This window comes from Lontra canadensis, unplaced genomic scaffold (genome assembly GCF_010015895.1).
Source record: "Lontra canadensis isolate GAN:19392208 unplaced genomic scaffold, GSC_riverotter_1.0 scaffold3, whole genome shotgun sequence".
NCBI lineage: Eukaryota > Metazoa > Chordata > Mammalia > Carnivora > Mustelidae > Lontra > Lontra canadensis.
In genome coordinates this window covers 9,096,582-9,115,840 of record NW_022630997.1, presented here as the reverse complement: position 1 = coordinate 9,115,840, position 19,259 = coordinate 9,096,582, and the positions used below count along the sequence as shown (strand labels likewise).

General features: G+C 35.7%; 1 protein-coding gene across 2 annotated transcripts in view; it reads left to right on the top strand.

Moving 5' to 3' along the window:
* SMC3 (structural maintenance of chromosomes 3) overlaps nucleotides 1-18,922 on the top strand; it is a 37,235-nt gene extending 18,313 nt beyond the window's left edge. For both annotated transcript variants that reach the window (XM_032880341.1, XM_032880350.1), the window contains 16 exons: nucleotides 2,467-2,570; nucleotides 3,047-3,146; nucleotides 3,547-3,707; nucleotides 4,049-4,190; nucleotides 6,362-6,512; nucleotides 8,589-8,741; nucleotides 10,625-10,776; nucleotides 11,771-11,929; nucleotides 12,694-12,801; nucleotides 13,844-13,952; nucleotides 14,676-14,923; nucleotides 15,244-15,456; nucleotides 15,790-15,981; nucleotides 16,135-16,312; nucleotides 17,767-17,873; nucleotides 18,505-18,922. In XM_032880341.1, coding sequence (XP_032736232.1) covers nucleotides 2,467-2,570; nucleotides 3,047-3,146; nucleotides 3,547-3,707; nucleotides 4,049-4,190; nucleotides 6,362-6,512; nucleotides 8,589-8,741; nucleotides 10,625-10,776; nucleotides 11,771-11,929; nucleotides 12,694-12,801; nucleotides 13,844-13,952; nucleotides 14,676-14,923; nucleotides 15,244-15,456; nucleotides 15,790-15,981; nucleotides 16,135-16,312; nucleotides 17,767-17,873; nucleotides 18,505-18,576 — 2,349 coding nt within the window. In that variant the 3' untranslated portion in view covers nucleotides 18,577-18,922. The remainder of the gene's footprint in view (nucleotides 1-2,466; nucleotides 2,571-3,046; nucleotides 3,147-3,546; nucleotides 3,708-4,048; nucleotides 4,191-6,361; nucleotides 6,513-8,588; nucleotides 8,742-10,624; nucleotides 10,777-11,770; nucleotides 11,930-12,693; nucleotides 12,802-13,843; nucleotides 13,953-14,675; nucleotides 14,924-15,243; nucleotides 15,457-15,789; nucleotides 15,982-16,134; nucleotides 16,313-17,766; nucleotides 17,874-18,504) is intronic.
* Nucleotides 18,923-19,259: the final 337 nt, after the last annotated feature.

The window sequence follows — 19,259 nt, the reverse complement described above, 5'->3', positions numbered from 1 at the left end:
TATAGCTGTTTTGTGAAAGTCTTTTAAAAGACATGTACATCTTACCAATTTAAGTTTTATTTTTCAGTAGTAACATTGTTACTCTTAAAATGTACAAAACAGGTACTTACTTATAAAAGACCAGCACAGTTTAATATTTATATACATAATATTTATATGATAGTTTTCCTTTTCAAGGAACATTTTTTCCGTATCTGTGAGTGTTCATATAGATTGAATATATTTTAAAATACATTTTTATGAGTTGGTAGAACGTTCCTGAGCTACCCTTAATTTTAACATGATAAGTCAAAATATAACTTCAGAGTAACTAATTTCTTTTTCCATTTTTATAGTCTTTCATAATTCTCTGTCAATTTAATAACTTATTGCAGAATATATTTTTTTGTTAAGGCAGTGGTGATTTTATAAGATTTTCTAAATGAATAAAACATTACTATTCATGTTTAGTAGCATTTTCTTAAAAATTGAAGTAGAAGATAAAATCACTGTTTTTCTGATTTTTTTTCTTATTTATTTTTTCTTATTTTTTTCTTATTTCTTAGGATAAGAAAGATCTCACTTTATTTAAAATGAGAAAGGGGGAAAATTCTTTGTTAAGTATTATGTATGGCTGCATATAGGTGATTGGAGGATGATAGAAATGATGAGAAGGGAGTATGTAGGACAAGTATAGGGTGAGGAAATTATATATGTACCTACACAGAGGAACCCTCCTCTTACCTCATGAGATCTATACCAGTTGGTTATTGGTTTATATCAAAAAGTTTACTAAATGCATAAAATTTTATATAAGTGTGTATATATATTTAAGTTTTATATGTAATAGTATTTGTATTTATACACATGTAAACATACATTTATTTATATATATCCTAAGTATTTTGCTTAAAAAGATAAATGTATGCTCATGTACCAATCTTTTTTAAAGAACCATTTTTTTAGAATAATTTTGGGTTCACAGCAAAATTGGGAGAGAGGTACAGAGATTTCCCCTATACCTCCTACCCCACAAATGCATAGCCTCCCCCATTATCAACACCCCACACCAGAATGCATACCAGTCTTTTCATGTAGAGCCCAAGATGTTTCTTTTGAATATGAGTAGTGATTGTGAATTCTCGGGACATTTTTGTTCCAAGCCACACATATAAATATAGTTCTTAAAGCTGGGTGAGAACAGAATTCAGGATTCAATCTAGGATCATGTATTGCATTTAGTTGTCTTATTTCTGTTATCTTTTGTAATCTGGGTCAGTTTCCTAGTCTTTAACTTTGATTTGATATTTTGAATTACTATAATTTGTTATAAAGTACATATTGCATATTAATATATGCATTTATATATTATTTCTCCCTGATCTTTTAGAGTTGATTTCCCCATTTAATTTAATTTTTAGTGAGTCACCTTTGAGTGTATCCAAAACTAAATCAAGTTTTTAAAGAAACAGCTCTTTACTTTGTCTTCATATTTGTTTAATACTTAATATAATCACAGCATGAACAAAAAATGAAAACATAGGAGCAAACCTAACTGGCTCTGTAATCAAAAATAACTGGTAGAAGAGTGACCAGGAGTCATAGACTATTGTCTCCTAGCCTCTGGAGTCCAGTGTGCTTTGGTCTGTATTTTATGGAGGGAATCGAAAACATGGGTTGATTCCAGGTAGTTATTTGGAAATTAATTAATAGAGTTTCAGCTGTGATAGCTACATGTCCTTTCCTGAAAGAAAGGAAATGTGTTTGTCATGAGTTCATGGAAACATCCTCAACAAATACTCCTTTTGAAACAGCCTGGTGAAGAGCCAAGATTTGTCAGTGGAGTTTTTATTCATTCTTTCTCAAGCTTGAACTTCATTATTTTGCAGTATTTCAGCCATACCTTCCACTGCTGAAGTCTGTCCTTTACATTGGATAGAGATGATTTTATAGTGCTGATTGAATTATGTAGAATGGCCTTTTGCTTCTTAGTATAATCCTCAATCTTTCCTATGTGGTATAGAGGGAGTGGTGTGAAAACTATTGACTGTAGTATTTTGAGCATGTGTGAATATATTTTTTTCTTCTAAAATTCTAGTAGAAAGGTTTAGATCATTAATAAGCAAATTAATTCTATTTTAGCAATATTTTATAGAATAATTCATTTTATGTTTTATGTTTGCTCTTGATGTGCTTTTTTGCCTAAAGGCATTTTTAAAAAGTTAGAATTGGATTTTTTTTAACAACTTCATTAAGGCACAATTGACATACAGTGAATTGTGTGTGTTTAAAATGTATTATTTAATAAGTTTTGACAGATGAATACATCTGTGAAATCATCATTAAGATGATAAGCCTGTTCATCACCCCAGAATGTTTCCCCTTCTTCTTGCCCTGCTATCCCCAAGCAAGTACTGATCTTGCTGTCACTGTGGATTAGTTTGCATGAAATTGGATTTTAAGTTTAAATTATTTTTATTTCCATAGAAACTGGATCAGGATCTTAACGAAGTCAAAGCTCGAGTAGAAGAACTGGACAGAAAATACTACGAAGTAAAAAATAAGAAAGATGAATTACAAAGTGAAAGAAAGTTAGTATAGACTAAAATATGCCTTAATTTTTTTGAGTGACACTAATTACTGGCTGTTAAATGGTCTTTAAGTTATAAATGAGCTTGGGGTACCTGGCTGGCTCAGTTGATGGTGCATATGTGACTCTTGATCTTGGGGTTGTGAGTTCAAGCTCCACTCTGGGTGTAGAGATCACTTAAAAAAATCTTAGGGTGCCTGGGCAGCTCAGTTAAGCATCTGCCTTTGGCTCAGGTCATGATCCCTGTGTCCTGGGATCAAGCCCCAAGGTGGGGTTCCTACTCAGCCCGGAGGTCTGCCTCATGCATGTGCACACACACCCCCTGGTTGTGCTCACTCGCTCTCAAAATCTCTTTAAAGATCTTAAAAAGTTAAAAATGAACTATTCAAGTTTGATATTTTTTCAGTATTTTATCCTATATATACTGTTGGTGCATCTTAATGCTTTTAAAATTAAAGTGTAATTTTTATTGATTAGTTACTTGTGGAGAGAGGAGAACGCAGAACAGCAAGCACTTGCTGCTAAAAGAGAAGATCTTGAAAAGAAACAGCAACTTCTTAGAGCAGCAACAGGAAAGGTGAGCATGTTCTTTTCATTACTTCAGTTTACATTGAGCCATTTACTACACAAGAATTTGTTGATTTTTAAGCTGTAAGTCCTTGGTTTCAGGTGATAAATAAGAGTGCAAATCACTTGTCCTGTAAATTTGAAATGATGGGTCTCGTTTAAGCAGCCTTTACTACAATAGCACTTTTGATTTTTAGATGAAGAGTCCCGTTTTTAATGTTAGTGTCAGAAGAGAACCCATAATAAAGTTTCATGTAGTTGAAATTTTTCAAGGGGGTGATGTGGCATTGGGAAGGGTGTCTAATCTCTGAAGCATTTTTAAATGTATAGAGTAGTGGGTTTGTTTCTTACCAGCAGGACTGCCACTGGAAATAGTATTTTAATATTTTTCACCTCTGACAATTTAACAGGCTATTTTAAATGGAATAGACAGCATAAACAAAGTACTAGACCACTTCCGTAGGAAAGGAATAAACCAGCATGTTCAGAATGGCTATCACGGCATCGTGATGAATAACTTCGAATGTGAGCCTGCTTTCTACACATGCGTGGAAGTCACTGCTGGCAACAGGTAACGTTTTTGTTTGCTCTTTTGAAATTTTAAAGGAAAGAAGGAATAAGAGAAGCAGTTTTTGGAATTTTAGTACAATCTGTCTCCCATTCCCTTTTATCTTAGTTGCTTATTTAATTTTTTAAAGCTGTACATGTTAAGTATTCCTAATTGTAGAAGCTAGAACTATCCCTTTTGGGGCTTCCTCTCCCTCCCCCCATTGGAATTTCCTAACTAGTTTCCCTCCCACCCTACCCCAGTACAAATTGGATTGCAGAGGAAAAAAGTGAATTGTTTTCCTGAATGTTTATAGCACTTTAAAGTCTAGCAGTAAAGATACGGCTTGTTTTGTTCACGTGCAGGTTATTTTATCATATTGTTGATTCAGATGAAGTCAGCACGAAGATTTTGATGGAGTTTAATAAAATGAATCTTCCTGGAGAGGTCACTTTTCTTCCTCTTAACAAGTTAGATGTCAGGGATACTGCCTATCCTGAAACCAATGTGAGTTGGTGTGTGTGAAGGTCTGTCTTTGAATAAGTTATTTCTTACGGTTTACTGTGTGTTAGGATTTACTGGTCTTCTCCTACTGCACAGTCACTACTGGGTAGGAATGGGAAGGGAGGCGCAGGTCACAGCGAACACATGAAACAAATCATTGCAAATGTGTCAAGTGTTAAAATACAGAAGTACAGGATACTTGGAGAGATTATCCCAGGGTGACAAAATTAAGGAGAAGAAATCCTTGAGGAACTGTCATTTGAAGTGAATATTTTTTAAGTTCTTTGAATATACTTTTTAAATGGCTTACAAATTAAATAAAAACATCTAGCCAGGTGATAGGCCCTGAAAACAGTGTTTTTGTTACTTGCTGGTGTATGTTTAAATGGATTAAAAACATTCCTCAGAAAGTGTTCTTCTTGAGAAAAATGTAATGGCTTTGAGGTGTGTGGTTTCAGAATGTTGATGGTATTAGCAACTATTTTACTGTCCTGCCTAAGGTTAAAGCTGAAACTCTGTGATAATGGTAACAATTTAAGTGGGTCGGTGAGAACAGTTTTTTAAGATTTTTATTTATTTATTAGAGAGCACGAGAGGGAGGAGTGGCAGAGCAGAGGGAGGAGACACAGACACCCCACCCTGCCCCACTCAGCAGGGAACCCCACACATGGCTTGATCCTAGTACCCTTGTATCAGGACCTGAGCTGAAGGCAGATCCTTAACCAACTGAGCCACCCAGGTGCCCATCCTGCTACAGTGAGAATCTTAAAAGCTACTTTAAAGGGTCCACCTTTTTTTCTTCTTTTAAATCTATAAATTATCCTTGAGGTTTTGGGGAGGAAAAATTCACAAATATCACAAATGTGATGCTGTGAATGAACCAAGACTCAAGAATGCATGTAGTGTGTAAGGAAAGGGACGCTTGGGTGGCTCAGTTGGTTAAGCATCCTACTCCTGATTTCAGCACAGGTCATGGTCCTTATAGTCCTGAGACTGAGCCCACATCAGCTGAGACTGGGCTTCCATGCCCAGGGGGGGAGTCAGCTTGAGATTCTCTCTCTCCTCCCTCTGTCTCCCACCACCCTCCCAAAATAAATAAATAAAATCTTGTAAATAAATAAATATATAAACAAAACTAAATTTAGATGATAGAAGTATAAGGAAATGGTTATCATAAAAGTTATGATAGTGGTCACCTCCAGCAGGTAACCACTGTTTGTGATTAGGAAAGGGGCACACTTTTAGTGTCAGCAGTGTTTTATTTCTTGTCCTCTGTGGTAGTTATATTGGTGTTCTCTTTGTAATTATTGGTTTAAGCTTAACATATTTGTTGCATTGTTCTGTATGTAGGTTGTATTTCCTAATTTGAGAATTAGAAAAATCCTTTCCTAACAGTTTAGAAGAACATAAAAAGGAAAGATTTTATTTTATTTTTATTTTTTATTTTTATTTTATAAAAAGGGAAGATTTTATATGAAAAAATACTTTCCTGAATATTGAAGACATATATAATAAAATGAAAACATCTTGAGGAAATACTATTAGTTTACATTTATTTACCCTTTTTTTTTTTTTTAAAGAAAGAGTGCATCCACAAGCTGGCGGGGGTGGGGGGTGAGAATCTAAACGGGCTCCACATCCATCATGGAGCCTGACATGGGGCTTGATCTCCCAACCCTGAGATCATGACCTGATCTAGAATCAAGTCAGACGCCTAACTGACTGAGCCCCAGGTTCCCCTGTTAAGCCCTTCTATGTGGCAGATGCTATCTTCTATGTTTCAGATACTCGTTTTTCTAGTCTTAACTTTATCAGGAAAGTACTGTTACTGCAGTTTTATAGATGAAATAACTGTTAAATGGAGAAGTTAAGCAACTTGTCCATGACATACATCTGATGAGTGTCAGAACTAGGATTTGAGCTTGAGCTGTGACTCCAGAGCCACTAAACTTTTTCTTATTTTTCTCTGCTCTTGAAAACTTGGGTGGTTACATGAACATAATTTCCAGGATATTTCAGTAAAGTGATTTTCCTGACTTCTTCAGACTAAAAGTAGTTTTGAAATATGAAGGCATTTGTGTTTATTTGTATTTTATAAAGATGTAATTCATAATTCTAACATGTTTTAATTAACTATGTTGTGATTTCTTTGCTGACAAAATACTCATTTTTAGGATGCGATTCCTATGATAAGTAAATTGAGGTACAATCCCAGATTTGACAAAGCTTTCAAACATGTGTTTGGGAAAACACTTATTTGTCGTAGCATGGAAGTTTCAACCCAGCTAGCCCGTGCTTTCACTATGGACTGCATTACCCTAGAAGGTTTGTAATAGTAATTCTTAGCTTTGAACAGATAAATTCCATTTTAGTTTTAAGAGTATTTCATAATTCATGTCCAGTTTTTTGTCATCCAGACAGGATCTACACTTTATATTTAGTTGATGTCTCTTAAGTATAATCATTTGGTCTGTAGTAGGGATTCTTAACCTTTTGTCCTGTGGACTCCTTTGGCTCTTTGGTAAAGTGTATGAGCCCTTTCTCAGAATGTTTTTAAGTGCATGAAATAAAATACGTTGGATCACAAAAGAAACCAATCATAATTGACTTGGTAATCAGAATATTTTTTCAAACATGACAGTAATTTACTCTTGAAGGTATTTAAAAACAAGATTTAGCAGTGGGTCTAATAAATGTAACTTTGAAGTACTGATACATGTAAATGATATTTTGAGATTTGTAACAAATATAATCTGATAGAAAATAGCTGTTACTTCTCTTGGTAACGAAGTTACAAGTATTGATAATACCACTGTGATATTTATTTGTTATAACAGAAGGAATTGCTAAATTTCATTTTGAAGTTAGTATAAAAATAAAGATGTAAATTTTTTTTCCTACCTAAGTCATGGATATCTTGAATTTTATCCATGGAGTCTTGGTTAAGAACCTCTGGTATATCAGTTCATATGCTCTCATTTTTTAGTTTTTTTTTCTTTTCTATATAATTTTTTTGCTAATGAAAGAAGGTACCATGCCACCACCCCCCCAGCTTTATCTCTATAGATAATTTTTTTGTTGTTTTAGACTACCTCTGAGAATAAGTTATAAAAATTATAATACTTTATTTCTAAAAGTTAAGCTTGTATATCTCATAAGAATAAGGACACTCTCCTTAATCACCCCAGGTATCATTGTTATACCTAAGAAATTTAACATAACCTAATATCATCATCCTCTAAAAAGTACCTACATTAAAATTTTCCCAGTTGTCCCAAAATACTTTTCTCTCCAGGATCCAATCAAGGATGCATGCAAAGTCCTCTCTTTGGATTCTTTGAATATAGGATAGCTCCTTTCCTTCCCACCCTCAAGAAATTGACTTTCTCATAATGTCGCATTTTCTAAATTTGCCTTTTAACTGCTTCCTCATCGTTAGATTTGGTTTTATGTTCTTGACATGAGTGATGTGTACTTCTTACTGCATCCCACAATATGTCCCACTGCTAATGATGTTAAGTTTGACCAGTAGCAGTCTCTCTGTTGTAAAGATGCCCTTGCCTCTTTGTAGTTGATAAGTGCTATGTGGGACTATCCTTTAAGAAAACATGAATATCAGGTTCCCCAACAGATTTCTTTTTTTAAGATTTTATTTATTTATTTGAGACAGAGAGAGAGAACCTAAGCAGGGGGGAGACAGAGAAAGAGGGGGAGAAGCAGACTCCCTGCTGAGCTGGGAGTTGGACATGGGGTTGATCCCAGGACCCAGAAATCATGATCTGAGTCACCCAGGGGCCCCACCCCCACAACTTCTTTTACCAGTGGTTTGACTTAATACACTGGGGGTTTCCAAATGGTGATTCTTAAATTCTGTGAAGGCTTCTTTTTTTTTAAGAGAGAGCGAGCTAGCAGGAGTGGGGAGAGAGGAAGAGAGAGACTCTCAAGCAGGCTTCATGCTTGGTGCAGAGCCTGACATGGAGCTAAGTCTTACCACCCTGAGATCATGACCTGAGCTGCAGTCAAGAATTGGATGCTTAACTGACTGGGCCATTCAGGTGCCCCTACCTCTGTGCTTTTAGAAGCATTCAACTTCTCAAGACTTGCCATTATTATTACCATTGATGTTCACATTTTCCCAAATATGGCCAGTGGAATTCCAAACTCCAGTCCTTTGTCCTCTTGACCTGTCACCATTGGTCCTTAGCACTTCTTTCTGGCACATTTTTAAAATGTAGATTCTAACAGCTGGAAAGCAGGCGTTTTTCAGAGTGGGTTTAATCCTTTTAAATTCTCATTAAGTAGGTAAAGCCTTTAAATTAGTTGTTTGATTATAAATCAGTTTATCACTGAATAAAGAAATTGTTATACAGAATTTCTACCTTCCTTGTGCTTTGTTTATAGGTGACCAAGTTAGTCATCGGGGTGCTCTAACTGGAGGTTACTATGACACAAGGAAGTCTAGACTTGAATTGCAGAAAGATGTTAGAAAAGCAGAAGAAGAACTAGGTGAGCTTGAAGCAAAACTCAACGAAAACCTGCGCAGAAATATTGAAAATATCTTTTTGTCTTGTGCTATGGTGGAGAATTGTGTTTGGGTTGAAATATATAATTTTTTACATATTATGTGTTTTTTCATATATATAAGTAGGGAAAAAACCACATTTGACTTTTATTTAAGCATGGGAGCTTATGTTGTCAGAAGTTAACTTCTAAAGACAAGGAAAAAACTCTTGTAACATTGTTTCCTTAGCTCTTAATATTTAAAGCTAATAGCAGTGAGTCAGTGTATTTCTGAGAGCAGAGAACCTGAGGTGCACTGAAATTTAAAGTTATAGAGGAAACTGAGGAGGATGGTCAGAATTGTGGAAGGAAAGTGAGGTTAGTGTTGCACAGAAGGGTTGGGGGCCTCTCTAATGCCATATACTGCATGGAATTTAAACATAGGGGTTAAAAAATGTGCATTAAGTTTTTATTTCAAGGTCATTTGGTACAGGTATAGTATTAATGGAGGAAGGCTGTCAAAATCCAAGTCTTAGTAAACATCATACTCTAAATTCTTCCAAATAAAACTGGTGTTCCATGAAGAGTGTCTAGTTTAGCTCACAACAGAAACATTGTACCTATGCATTTTCTTAAAAAAACTACAGTTCTTTGGTATAAGGCAAAAGTGCTTTTTATGTACTTCAAATTATATCACAATTTAAAAAATATAGATACTTAAGGAGCACCTGCCTTGCTAGCCAGTAGAGCATCCAACTCTTGATCTGCGGATCATGAGTTTAAGCCCCACACTGGATGTGAAGATTACTTAATATATATCTACATAGGTACTCCAGCATCAAGAACAACCATTTTTACTAAGTAATTGGAATAGTCTCTTTTTTTTTTTTTTTAAGATTTTTTTAATTTATTTGACAGAGATCACAAGTAGTCAGAGAGGTAGGCAGAGAGAGAGGAGGAAGCAGGTTCCCCACTGAGCAGAGAGCCTGATGCAGGGCTTGATCCCAGGACGCTGAGACCATGACCTGAGCTGAAGGCAGAGGCTTTAACCCACTGAGCCACCCAGGCGCCCCGACATTGGAATATTCTTAAAGGTGGTTGTGGGGTTTTTTTGTTGTTGTTGTTTTGAGATAGTGAGCTAGAGAGCATGAACAGGGAGGAGAGGGAGAAACAGGCTTCCCACTGAGCAGGGAGCCCAATGTGGGATTCGATCCCAGGACACCGGGGTCATGACCTGAGCCGAAAGCAGATGCTTAATGACTGAGCCACCCAGGCACCCCTGGGATATTTTTAATTGAAACTGGCGATTTTTTTTTTTTTTGAAGTGTTTATACCTTCTGTGCCATCAGTGCAAGCAACAGCACAAGCAAAAGGTAAACATGTTAGTTTTGACTTTGCAGGGGTTTGCAAAGCATATCTAGAAATGCCCAAATTTGGCAAGATGTTGGCACAAAGAAATCTTTGGGGAACACTAAGAAAAAGGAGGATATTGACAACATACATCAACTACCTTCCTGTATTTGATAATCCAAATTATTTTTTTTGGATGGTGGTATTATTTTTCTACATTGGGCGATGTCTCCTTTTGATACACAACTACATTCTGTAGTGCTTTAAGCATAATAAATTATATAGTAAATAATTCTTGAATGAAAAGATAACAAAAAGTATACTTAATTTAGATTCTCTTAGGGTTTCCCAAGAATTTTTGTTCTTACATAGCTTATAAGTAAAACACATAGGTTATTTTGAGAGAGAAATGGTGAGGTAAAATGTTTTAAGCTACTTTATGGTTGAACACACTTAGTGTAGTATTTAATTTAGCATTGTTATGGTACATAAATTTGAGGAAATAACTTTTATTTGGAGGTAAAGAAAAGGGAAGGGATACACACTTTTTAAAAGAACTAGAGAAAATTTTCCTTAGCCTTGTATATGGATTAATAATGAAATTGATCAGTTGATGAACCAAATGCAGCAGATAGAGACCCAGCAAAGGAAATTTAAAGCGTCTCGAGATAGCATATTATCAGAAATGAAGATGCTAAAAGAGAAGAGGCAGCAATCAGAGAAAACTTTTATGCCAAAGGTTCGTAAGTATGTCTTTTTTGTTAAAGACTTATTTTAAGTATTTAGAATTGGGATGTACTGTATATTACATTGGTTATCCATTGGAGTTCATGTGTTCCATTTCTTGTAGCCCCATACTTTTGGACTTGTCTGTGTATCTGTACCGCACTTATACCCATGGGTACCCAAAGTCTCCTTTTGCAGTCCACATTCAGAATGTCCAACTTCATTGAACAAGCAGACATTTTGAGTTATGGCGTAATAGTATTTTCTAATGATCATTAATTTGTCAGTAATCATTTTTTGTCTGTTAAGCACTATTTATGGAATTGTTTGAATATTTTCTTTTATCCAAGTTATACTAAACAGGATAGAAACCAAACTATTAACTGCTAAATTACAAGTAATAACATACTAGTCTCAAAAGCTTTGACAAAAACTGTTACAGTTCATCAGTAGTACTAAAATCATAGTTTTTTGTTTTTTTGTTTTTTTTTTTTATGATTTTATTTATTTATTTGAGGGAGAATGAGTGAGAGAGAGCATGAGAGAGGAGAAGGTGAGAGGGAGAAGCAGACTCCCCAAGGAGCTGGGAGCCCGATACGGGACACGATCCTGGAAGTCTGGGATCATGACCTGAGCCAAAGGCAGTTGCTCAACCAACTGAGCCATCCAGGCGCCCTAAAATCATAGTTTTTAATTGTCCAACTATACCATCCTAACACATTCTAGCAGTCTTTTCTTTTTGTTCTTATTAATATGCCAGAAGATTTTTATATGATTCAGTCATGGACTGTGATTGGTTCCACATACTTTAATAGTAGTATGTCATAAATATTTTTCTTACTGCTACTTAGTCCTAATTATCAAATTAAGTGGATACCTAATAGTTACTTGAGTTGATAAAATTTAGTTCACTTTAATATCAAATATAGAATGTTCTCAGTTTTTCACTGTTGTAAGTAATACAGTGACTAATACCTTTATTAATAAGTGGATAATCTGTCACATAGCAACGTAGCTTACAAAGTTTGGAAGCAAGCTTGCATGCTATGGAATCCACGAGAGAATCGTTGAAAGCAGAACTGGGAACTGATTTGCTTTCACAACTTAGTCTGGAAGATCAGAAGAGAGTAGATGCACTGAATGATGAAATTCGTCAACTTCAGCAGGCAAGTACAATTCATAGAAGTATAAGTTTTCATTTATAATTGGCTATTGCGAAAAGTTTATTGATACCAAGGGAACGAGAAAGAAGGGAACTCTGAGAAAATAAAAAAATGAAACTTGAACTTCTCGTACCCATGAGAGTAAATAAGTTTTTCTAAACCATTGTGGGTATGTTAGGATTATACAAGAACTCTTCGTTTTCTTCATCTTTATTTTAATGCACTTTAATTAGTAGTAAGATCGAGCTTGTTAGCTTTGCTGTCTCTGATGATCTGACTACCTTTATATAATTAATATTGTTTTGATTAAACATCTTTTTAAAAGATTTTGTTAGTTTATTGGCGCATGAGTTGGGGGAGGAGCAGGGGAAGAGGGACAAACAAACTCTGTATTGAGCACAGAGCCCAACCTGGGTCTCTGTCCCAGGATCCTGAGATCATGACATGAGCCAAAATCAAGAGTTGAATGTTAAACTGACTGAGCCACTCAGGCACCCCTTTATTAAACACTGATTTTTGTATGTAGAGATGTAAATACTAAGTCCAAAAAAAATGAAAAATAGATAAATATTTTTGGCAGCATGTCTTATAAAAAGAACCAAGCACGCAAACGAAGCATTCTGAATAGATAAGACAGAAAATGAAAAAAATACAGGGCTTTCCACTGTAGGTCATTTGAACACAAGTAGTGGAGAGGACAGCAGATAACAGCATTCCTGTGTGTGAAATGTGCATGCCTGTGTGGACATAATTTTCTTTTCTTCCAGGAAAACAGACAGTTGCTGAATGAAAGAATTAAATTAGAAGGTATCATTACTCGAGTAGAGACATACCTAAATGAGAATTTGAGGAAACGTTTGGACCAAGTAGAACAGGTATATTCTTTTTTGTAGGTTTGTTGATGACCATAACCTTTTGAAAGAACTTACACATGAGGAGCTTTTTTTTTTTTTTTAAGATTTTATTTATTTATTTGACAGGCAGAGATCACAAGTAGGCAGAGAGGCAGGCAGAGAGAGGAAGGGAAGCAGGCTCCCCGCTGTGTAGAGAGCCAGATGCGGGGCTCGATCCCAGGACTCTGGGATCATGACCTGAGCCAAAGGCAGCAGCTTAACCCACTGAGCCACCCAGGCGCCCCACATGAGGAGCTTTGATTGAGAGCATGGGCTTTGGGGACAGAAAGTATCTACCATGAGTTCGAGTTTTAGCACTGCCATCTCGTGTACGATCTTGGGCAAATAATGTAGTGTTCTAAGCCTCAGTTTCCTCTTCTAAAAAATGAGCATAACAGTAATACCTGTTTTGTATGATTATCCTGGCACATTCTAGGTACTCAGTAAGTGTTAAGTTACTAATGTTTTCTCAGTTTAGTCACTTGCTGAGAAATTTTGTAGTTATTTTATCATTACTTTTTCCCCCCCTTTAATGGATACTTTAAATATTTGCAATTATACTTGAATACTTATTCATAATAACAGCTATTGGAGAAAGCACTCTATAGCAGTAGAAAACAGAATGATAGTTTTCTAGGGCCATGAGTAGAAGGAACTGATTTTAGAGGGTCACAAGGGAGCTTCTTGGTTTAATGAAAAAAATCTGTATCTTCATTGTGGTGGTAGTAATGTGGGTGTATACATTGTCACAACTCACTGAGCTCTACACTTAAAATTAGCTCACTTTATTGGATGTGAATTATACTTCATTGAGGTTGATAACAAGAATGTTCATAGGATTATTTATAATAGTCAAAAACTAAAAATAATACAAATGTATATCAAGAATTGGATGATTAAATAAAATTTTACACATCAATGCAAAAAAAGCAATAGCTGTTGGAAACTTAAAGTCATAAAATTTTGAAACTAACAGAATTCCTATTCTGTGGTTTAATAATCTTAAGTTTCTTTTATCTTGTAGGAACTTAATGAACTGAGAGAGACAGAAGGGGGTACTGTTCTCACTGCTACAACCTCAGAACTTGAAGCAATCAATAAAAGAGTAAAAGATACTATGGCACGATCAGAAGGTGAATTTTTATTTAGTAAACATTTTTTTATTTTGTTAAAAATTAGCTTATTTGATAAAGTTGTTAAGCAAAAGTGTGCACTAATGATTTTGTGTGTTTTCCATCACCGGAAATAATTTATAGTGAATGGAGTTTAGTGGGTTGATTATAAATAGTAACCTTTGTTTTATTGAAATGTTTGTGACAATTTTATGAGAGACTATAATTACTAATGTCATTGCCGAAAGTGTGAATTAAGTTTCTTATCACCTAGTTGCTGAGAAGAAAATTATTTTTAAAATTTTTATAAACATTTAATAATGAGAAATATATACCTAATGACTCATACACACTCCTAATTTTGTCCTGAATTAAATGTTTCATGGATTTATTTACACAGTAAAATTTAAACAAAGGTAAAAACCTAAAACTTATTTACTTATTTATTTATTTATAAAGATTTTATTTATTTATTTGACAGAGACAGAGAGAGATAGGGAACATAAGCAGGGGGAGTGGGAGAAGGAGAAGCTGGCTTCCCGCTGAGCAAGGAGCCTCTGTGGGGCTCAGTCCCAGGACCCTGGGATCATGACCTGAGCCCAAGGCAGATGCTTAACGACTGAGCCACCCAGGCGTCCCTAAAACCTATTTATTTTGATAGATTTGGCCATTAAAATCTTTGGTCAGATAGTGCTCTAGCTTTAAAGTAGGTAATTTGGCTTAATTTGTTTTTTTCTCTTTTAGATTTGGACAATTCCATTGATAAAACAGAAGCTGGAATTAAGGAGCTTCAGAAGAGTATGGAACGCTGGAAAAATATGGAAAAAGAACACATGGATGCTATAAATCATGATACTAAAGAACTAGAAAAGATGACGAATCGACAAGGCATGCTACTGAAGAAGAAAGAGGAGTGTATGAAGAAAATTCGAGAGCTTGGTTCACTTCCCCAGGAAGCATTTGAAAAGTACCAAACGCTGAGTCTCAAACAGGTAAATTGTGTAGGTTTTTTTTTGGTTTGGTTTTGTTTTTTTTTTAAAGATTTATTTATTTATTTATTTATTTGACAGAGATCACAAGTAGGCAGAGAGGCAGGCAGAGAGAGAAGGGGGGAAGCAGGCTCCCTGCCAAGCAGAGAGCCGGATGCAGGGCTCGATCCCCAGGACCCCAAGATCATGACCTGAGCCGAAGGCAGAGGCTTTAACCCACTGAGCCACCCAGGCATCCCGTAAATTGTGTAGTTTTAAATCTGAAATCTTGTTGAAAATTTCTCTTCATGTGAATTTATTTATACATCTTTTTCTCTTTGTAGTTGTTTCGAAAACTTGAACAGTGCAACACAGAATTGAAGAAGTACAGCCATGTTAACAAAAAAGCTTTAGATCAGTTTGTGAATTTCTCTGAGCAGAAAGAAAAGTTAATAAAACGACAAGAAGAGTTGGATAGGGGGTACAAATCAATCATGGAACTGATGAATGTACTTGAACTTCGAAAATACGAAGCTATTCAGTTAACTTTCAAGCAGGTATGTTTCTGTTTGTATTTAATGCTCACACAAGACAAAAGCTTCGGCTGTTATTCAGCTTATTATTCAATTCGTAAAGGTTTTATAAAGTTTTTTTTCCTACTGATAGTTGGATCTAATACAAGTGAACAAATCCAGCATGTAGTTTTCTAACATAGTAATTAGAACATCCTACACAAATCTTAAAAGGATTCAGTCTGTTGCTGCTGTTAAAATATTTGTGATTGGTTTTAAATATTTGTCTTTTGCTTTAAGAAATAATATGTGCAGTGCCACCTAAGCAAAATTTATATTTGAATCACCCTGTAACTTGTTCATTTCATTCATTTTAAGGTATCGAAGAATTTCAGCGAAGTATTCCAGAAGTTGGTACCTGGTGGCAAAGCTACTTTGGTAATGAAGAAAGGAGATGTGGAGGGCAGTCAGTCTCAGGATGAAGGAGAAGGAAGTGGTGAAAGTGAGAGGGGTTCTGGGTCACAAAGCAGCGTCCCATCAGTTGACCAGTTCACTGGAGTTGGAATTAGGGTAAAAATACCTTTATATCCAATTTTCCCCAGTATTGCCATAGTGGAATTTGTGGAGTATTTTACAAATTAAGTAGGTACATTCTGTGTGATTTAAGAGGTGATGGTGATTCTCCCCCTTTTTGGGTATTAACTCATTTAAATTTTCTCTCAGGTGTCATTCACAGGAAAACAGGGTGAAATGAGAGAAATGCAGCAGCTTTCTGGGGGACAGAAATCCTTGGTAGCTCTTGCTCTGATTTTTGCTATTCAGAAATGTGACCCAGCTCCTTTTTACCTGTTCGATGAGATTGACCAGGCTCTGGATGCCCAGCACAGAAAAGCCGTGTCAGGTAGTTTGGTTTGTACTTAAAAATGAGAACTTGCTTAAAAATGATAGCTTGCCTCTTTGATTGTGAATTCTTGTTGCCTAAGGTATTTAGGGCGATTGGACAGGGTGTATATTCTGTAAATAAAATTTATTATTTTTAAAAATTTTTATTTATTTATTTGACAGGGAAAACAAGCATGGGGAGTGGAAGAGGGAGAAGCAGGCTTCCTGCTGGGCAAGGAGCCTGGTGCAGGGCTTGATCCCAGGACCCTGGGATTATGATCTAAGCTGAAGACAGTCGCTTAACAGCTGAGCCACCCAGGCGCCCCTAAAATTTATTTTAATAAGTTTTTAAGAATTTAGCATTAGGCTACTTTACAAAGCTTAATTCTGTGAGAGGTTGATACGTTTCTTTGTCAATTGAAAATCCTACTTCAGTTAAACTTTTATGCAGAAGTCTCTCTTTTTTAAAAAGATTTTATTTTTATTTATTTATTGGTCAGAGAGAGAAGGGGAGAACACAAGCAGGCAGAGCAGCAGGCAGAAGCAGAGAGAGAAGCAGGCTCCCCGCTCAGCAAGGAGCTGGATGCGGGGCTCGATCCCAGGCCCCTGGAATCATGACCCGAGCCGAAGGCAGAGGCTTTAACCCACTGAGCCACCCAGGTGCCCAGAAGTCTCTCTTTTTAAAACTTGTTTTTCTCAATGTTTGAATAGCCCCTGACATTAAATGTTGATTCTGTATTTAAAGAATCTATATTTTGGGGTGCCTTAGTGGCTTAGTCGATTAAGCTTCTGCCTACGGCTCAAGTCAGGATCTTGGTCCTGGGATCAAGCCCCATGTGGGGTTCCCTGCTCATCGGGGAGCCTGCTTCTCCCTCTGCCCTGCCCTACTGGTGCTCACTCGCACTCTCTTAAAAAAATAAAATCTTTAAAAATAAAGAATCTATATTTGATCTTTAATAAATTCAAAAGATCTTTGGATATGTGGGTAGCAGGGGAACGTTGTTCTTTGTCTTTGTGTGAGAAAACTTGTTTTGCTCTGACTTAATGGTGTGCTATAAGTAGCTGCTGCTGCTTCATATTCTGTAACTTTTAAGATACCAGGTAAAAGATCTATCCCTGGGGCTACTGGGTGGCTCAGTTGTTGGGTGTCTGGTTTCAGATCAGGTCATGATCCCAGAATCCTGGGATTGAGCCCCCGCATCGGGCTTCCTGCTTAGCGGAGAGCCTACTTCTCCCTCTCCCACTCCCCCTTTTTTGTTCCCTCTCTTGCTCTCGCTCTCTGTCACATAAATAAAATCTTCAAAAAATATATCCCTAATGTAAGAGAGTAGTAAGTTCGTAATTTTGCAGATAATGTGCATGAAAAAGTCACAGGCTATTTTGAATTTTAGGTAAGGGTGAGGATAGTTGATTTTTAAATGTTCAGATCTGTTGAAAAAAAGGGTTTTATTAAATTACTGTTTCTTTTTATAGATATGATTATGGAACTTGCTGTACATGCGCAATTTATTACAACTACTTTTAGGCCTGAATTGCTTGAGTCAGCTGACAAATTCTATGGTGTAAAGTTTAGAAATAAGGTAAAAAAATTTTTTACATTGAGTTTAAGTTTGTATTGTACTTGTCAAATTCTTGTTTTCTGTTACTTAAATCATAAAGGAAAACCTAGAAATTTGTTGCTTATGATGAGTTTATAAAGAAAAAGCTTTTCTTTCAAATGCCTGTGAAGTTGTAGCAATGTTTTTTGTGGCATTCCTTGCATTGATTTTATTTTTATCAGCATTAAGAGACAATATCTTCCTGTCTTGTCTATTCAGTGCACAGTCTTCAGCAGTTATATATAGTCGTTTCTATTTGGCTGGGCCACCCAGCTCTTCCTAATGTCTTCAGCCCTAAGATTCTTTGAAATAACAAAATAATAAAAACTGAAAAAACGCTGTTTGATATTTAGACATTAGTATTTACCCAGATCTTCAGAGTTCTTTAGAAAAAAAACTCAATGCTTTTTTTTAGAAAAAAAACTCAATGCTTTCAACAAACACCATTATAAAAATCTTACTATCAGTGTTGCAGACTCATTTGACTTGGTATGTAAAATTTACAGGCAGTAGGCTGTATGTTTTAAATATTACTCTATACAATAAGAACACTGTTTTTTGTTTTTTGTTTTTTTTTAAGGTTTAACACAGTTTTTTAACATTTTTTCTTCAGGTTAGTCATATTGACGTGATCACAGCAGAGATGGCCAAAGACTTTGTAGAAGATGATACTACCCATGGTTAAACGGAAAATACTGTCCACTGGTTTGGAAGTTGTGTATAGTAATATGAATCTCGTACCCAGGAACTGTACATTTAAATCTAAATATGTAGTCACTACTAATAGTTTTCAGACGTAGAGCATACATAGTAGCCCTTTTATATTTCTGTCATTGTATTTTATAAGATACTCTGTAATGTTACATTTCTACTTATAGTTTAAGAATTTTATTTCCCACACAACTTTTTGTAAAGTGTCCTGCTCCTGTTTTAAATCTTTTGAAACATGCTAAATATTCTTTCCTAATTATTTTATCAATTATATTGCCTCTTTTTTTATAGCTTCAATTAAATAATTGGTTTATGACTAATTTAGTATTTTATGTGGCTTTTTATTCATAGTTTTATGATTAGAAACAAATTTTTCTTAAATATCTTGCTTTTTGTTTTGCCTAAGAAAAGATCTGCCTTCACCTAAAAGAAGATTTTTTAAACACGGCTTCATAATTCTTTTGAAATAAATCTGCGATTGCCAGTCCTGGCTGCATGTTTAAATCCACAGGGTAGCTTTAAACTGCTGGCGTATTTCCGTAGACCAGTTGAATCAGAATCTTTTCGGAGTGGTGTTCTGGTTGTTGGTAGTTCTAAAGTTCCCCCAGGGGATTATGACCCTTGGTGAGGATTAGAACCCTTGCTTTAACTCATTGT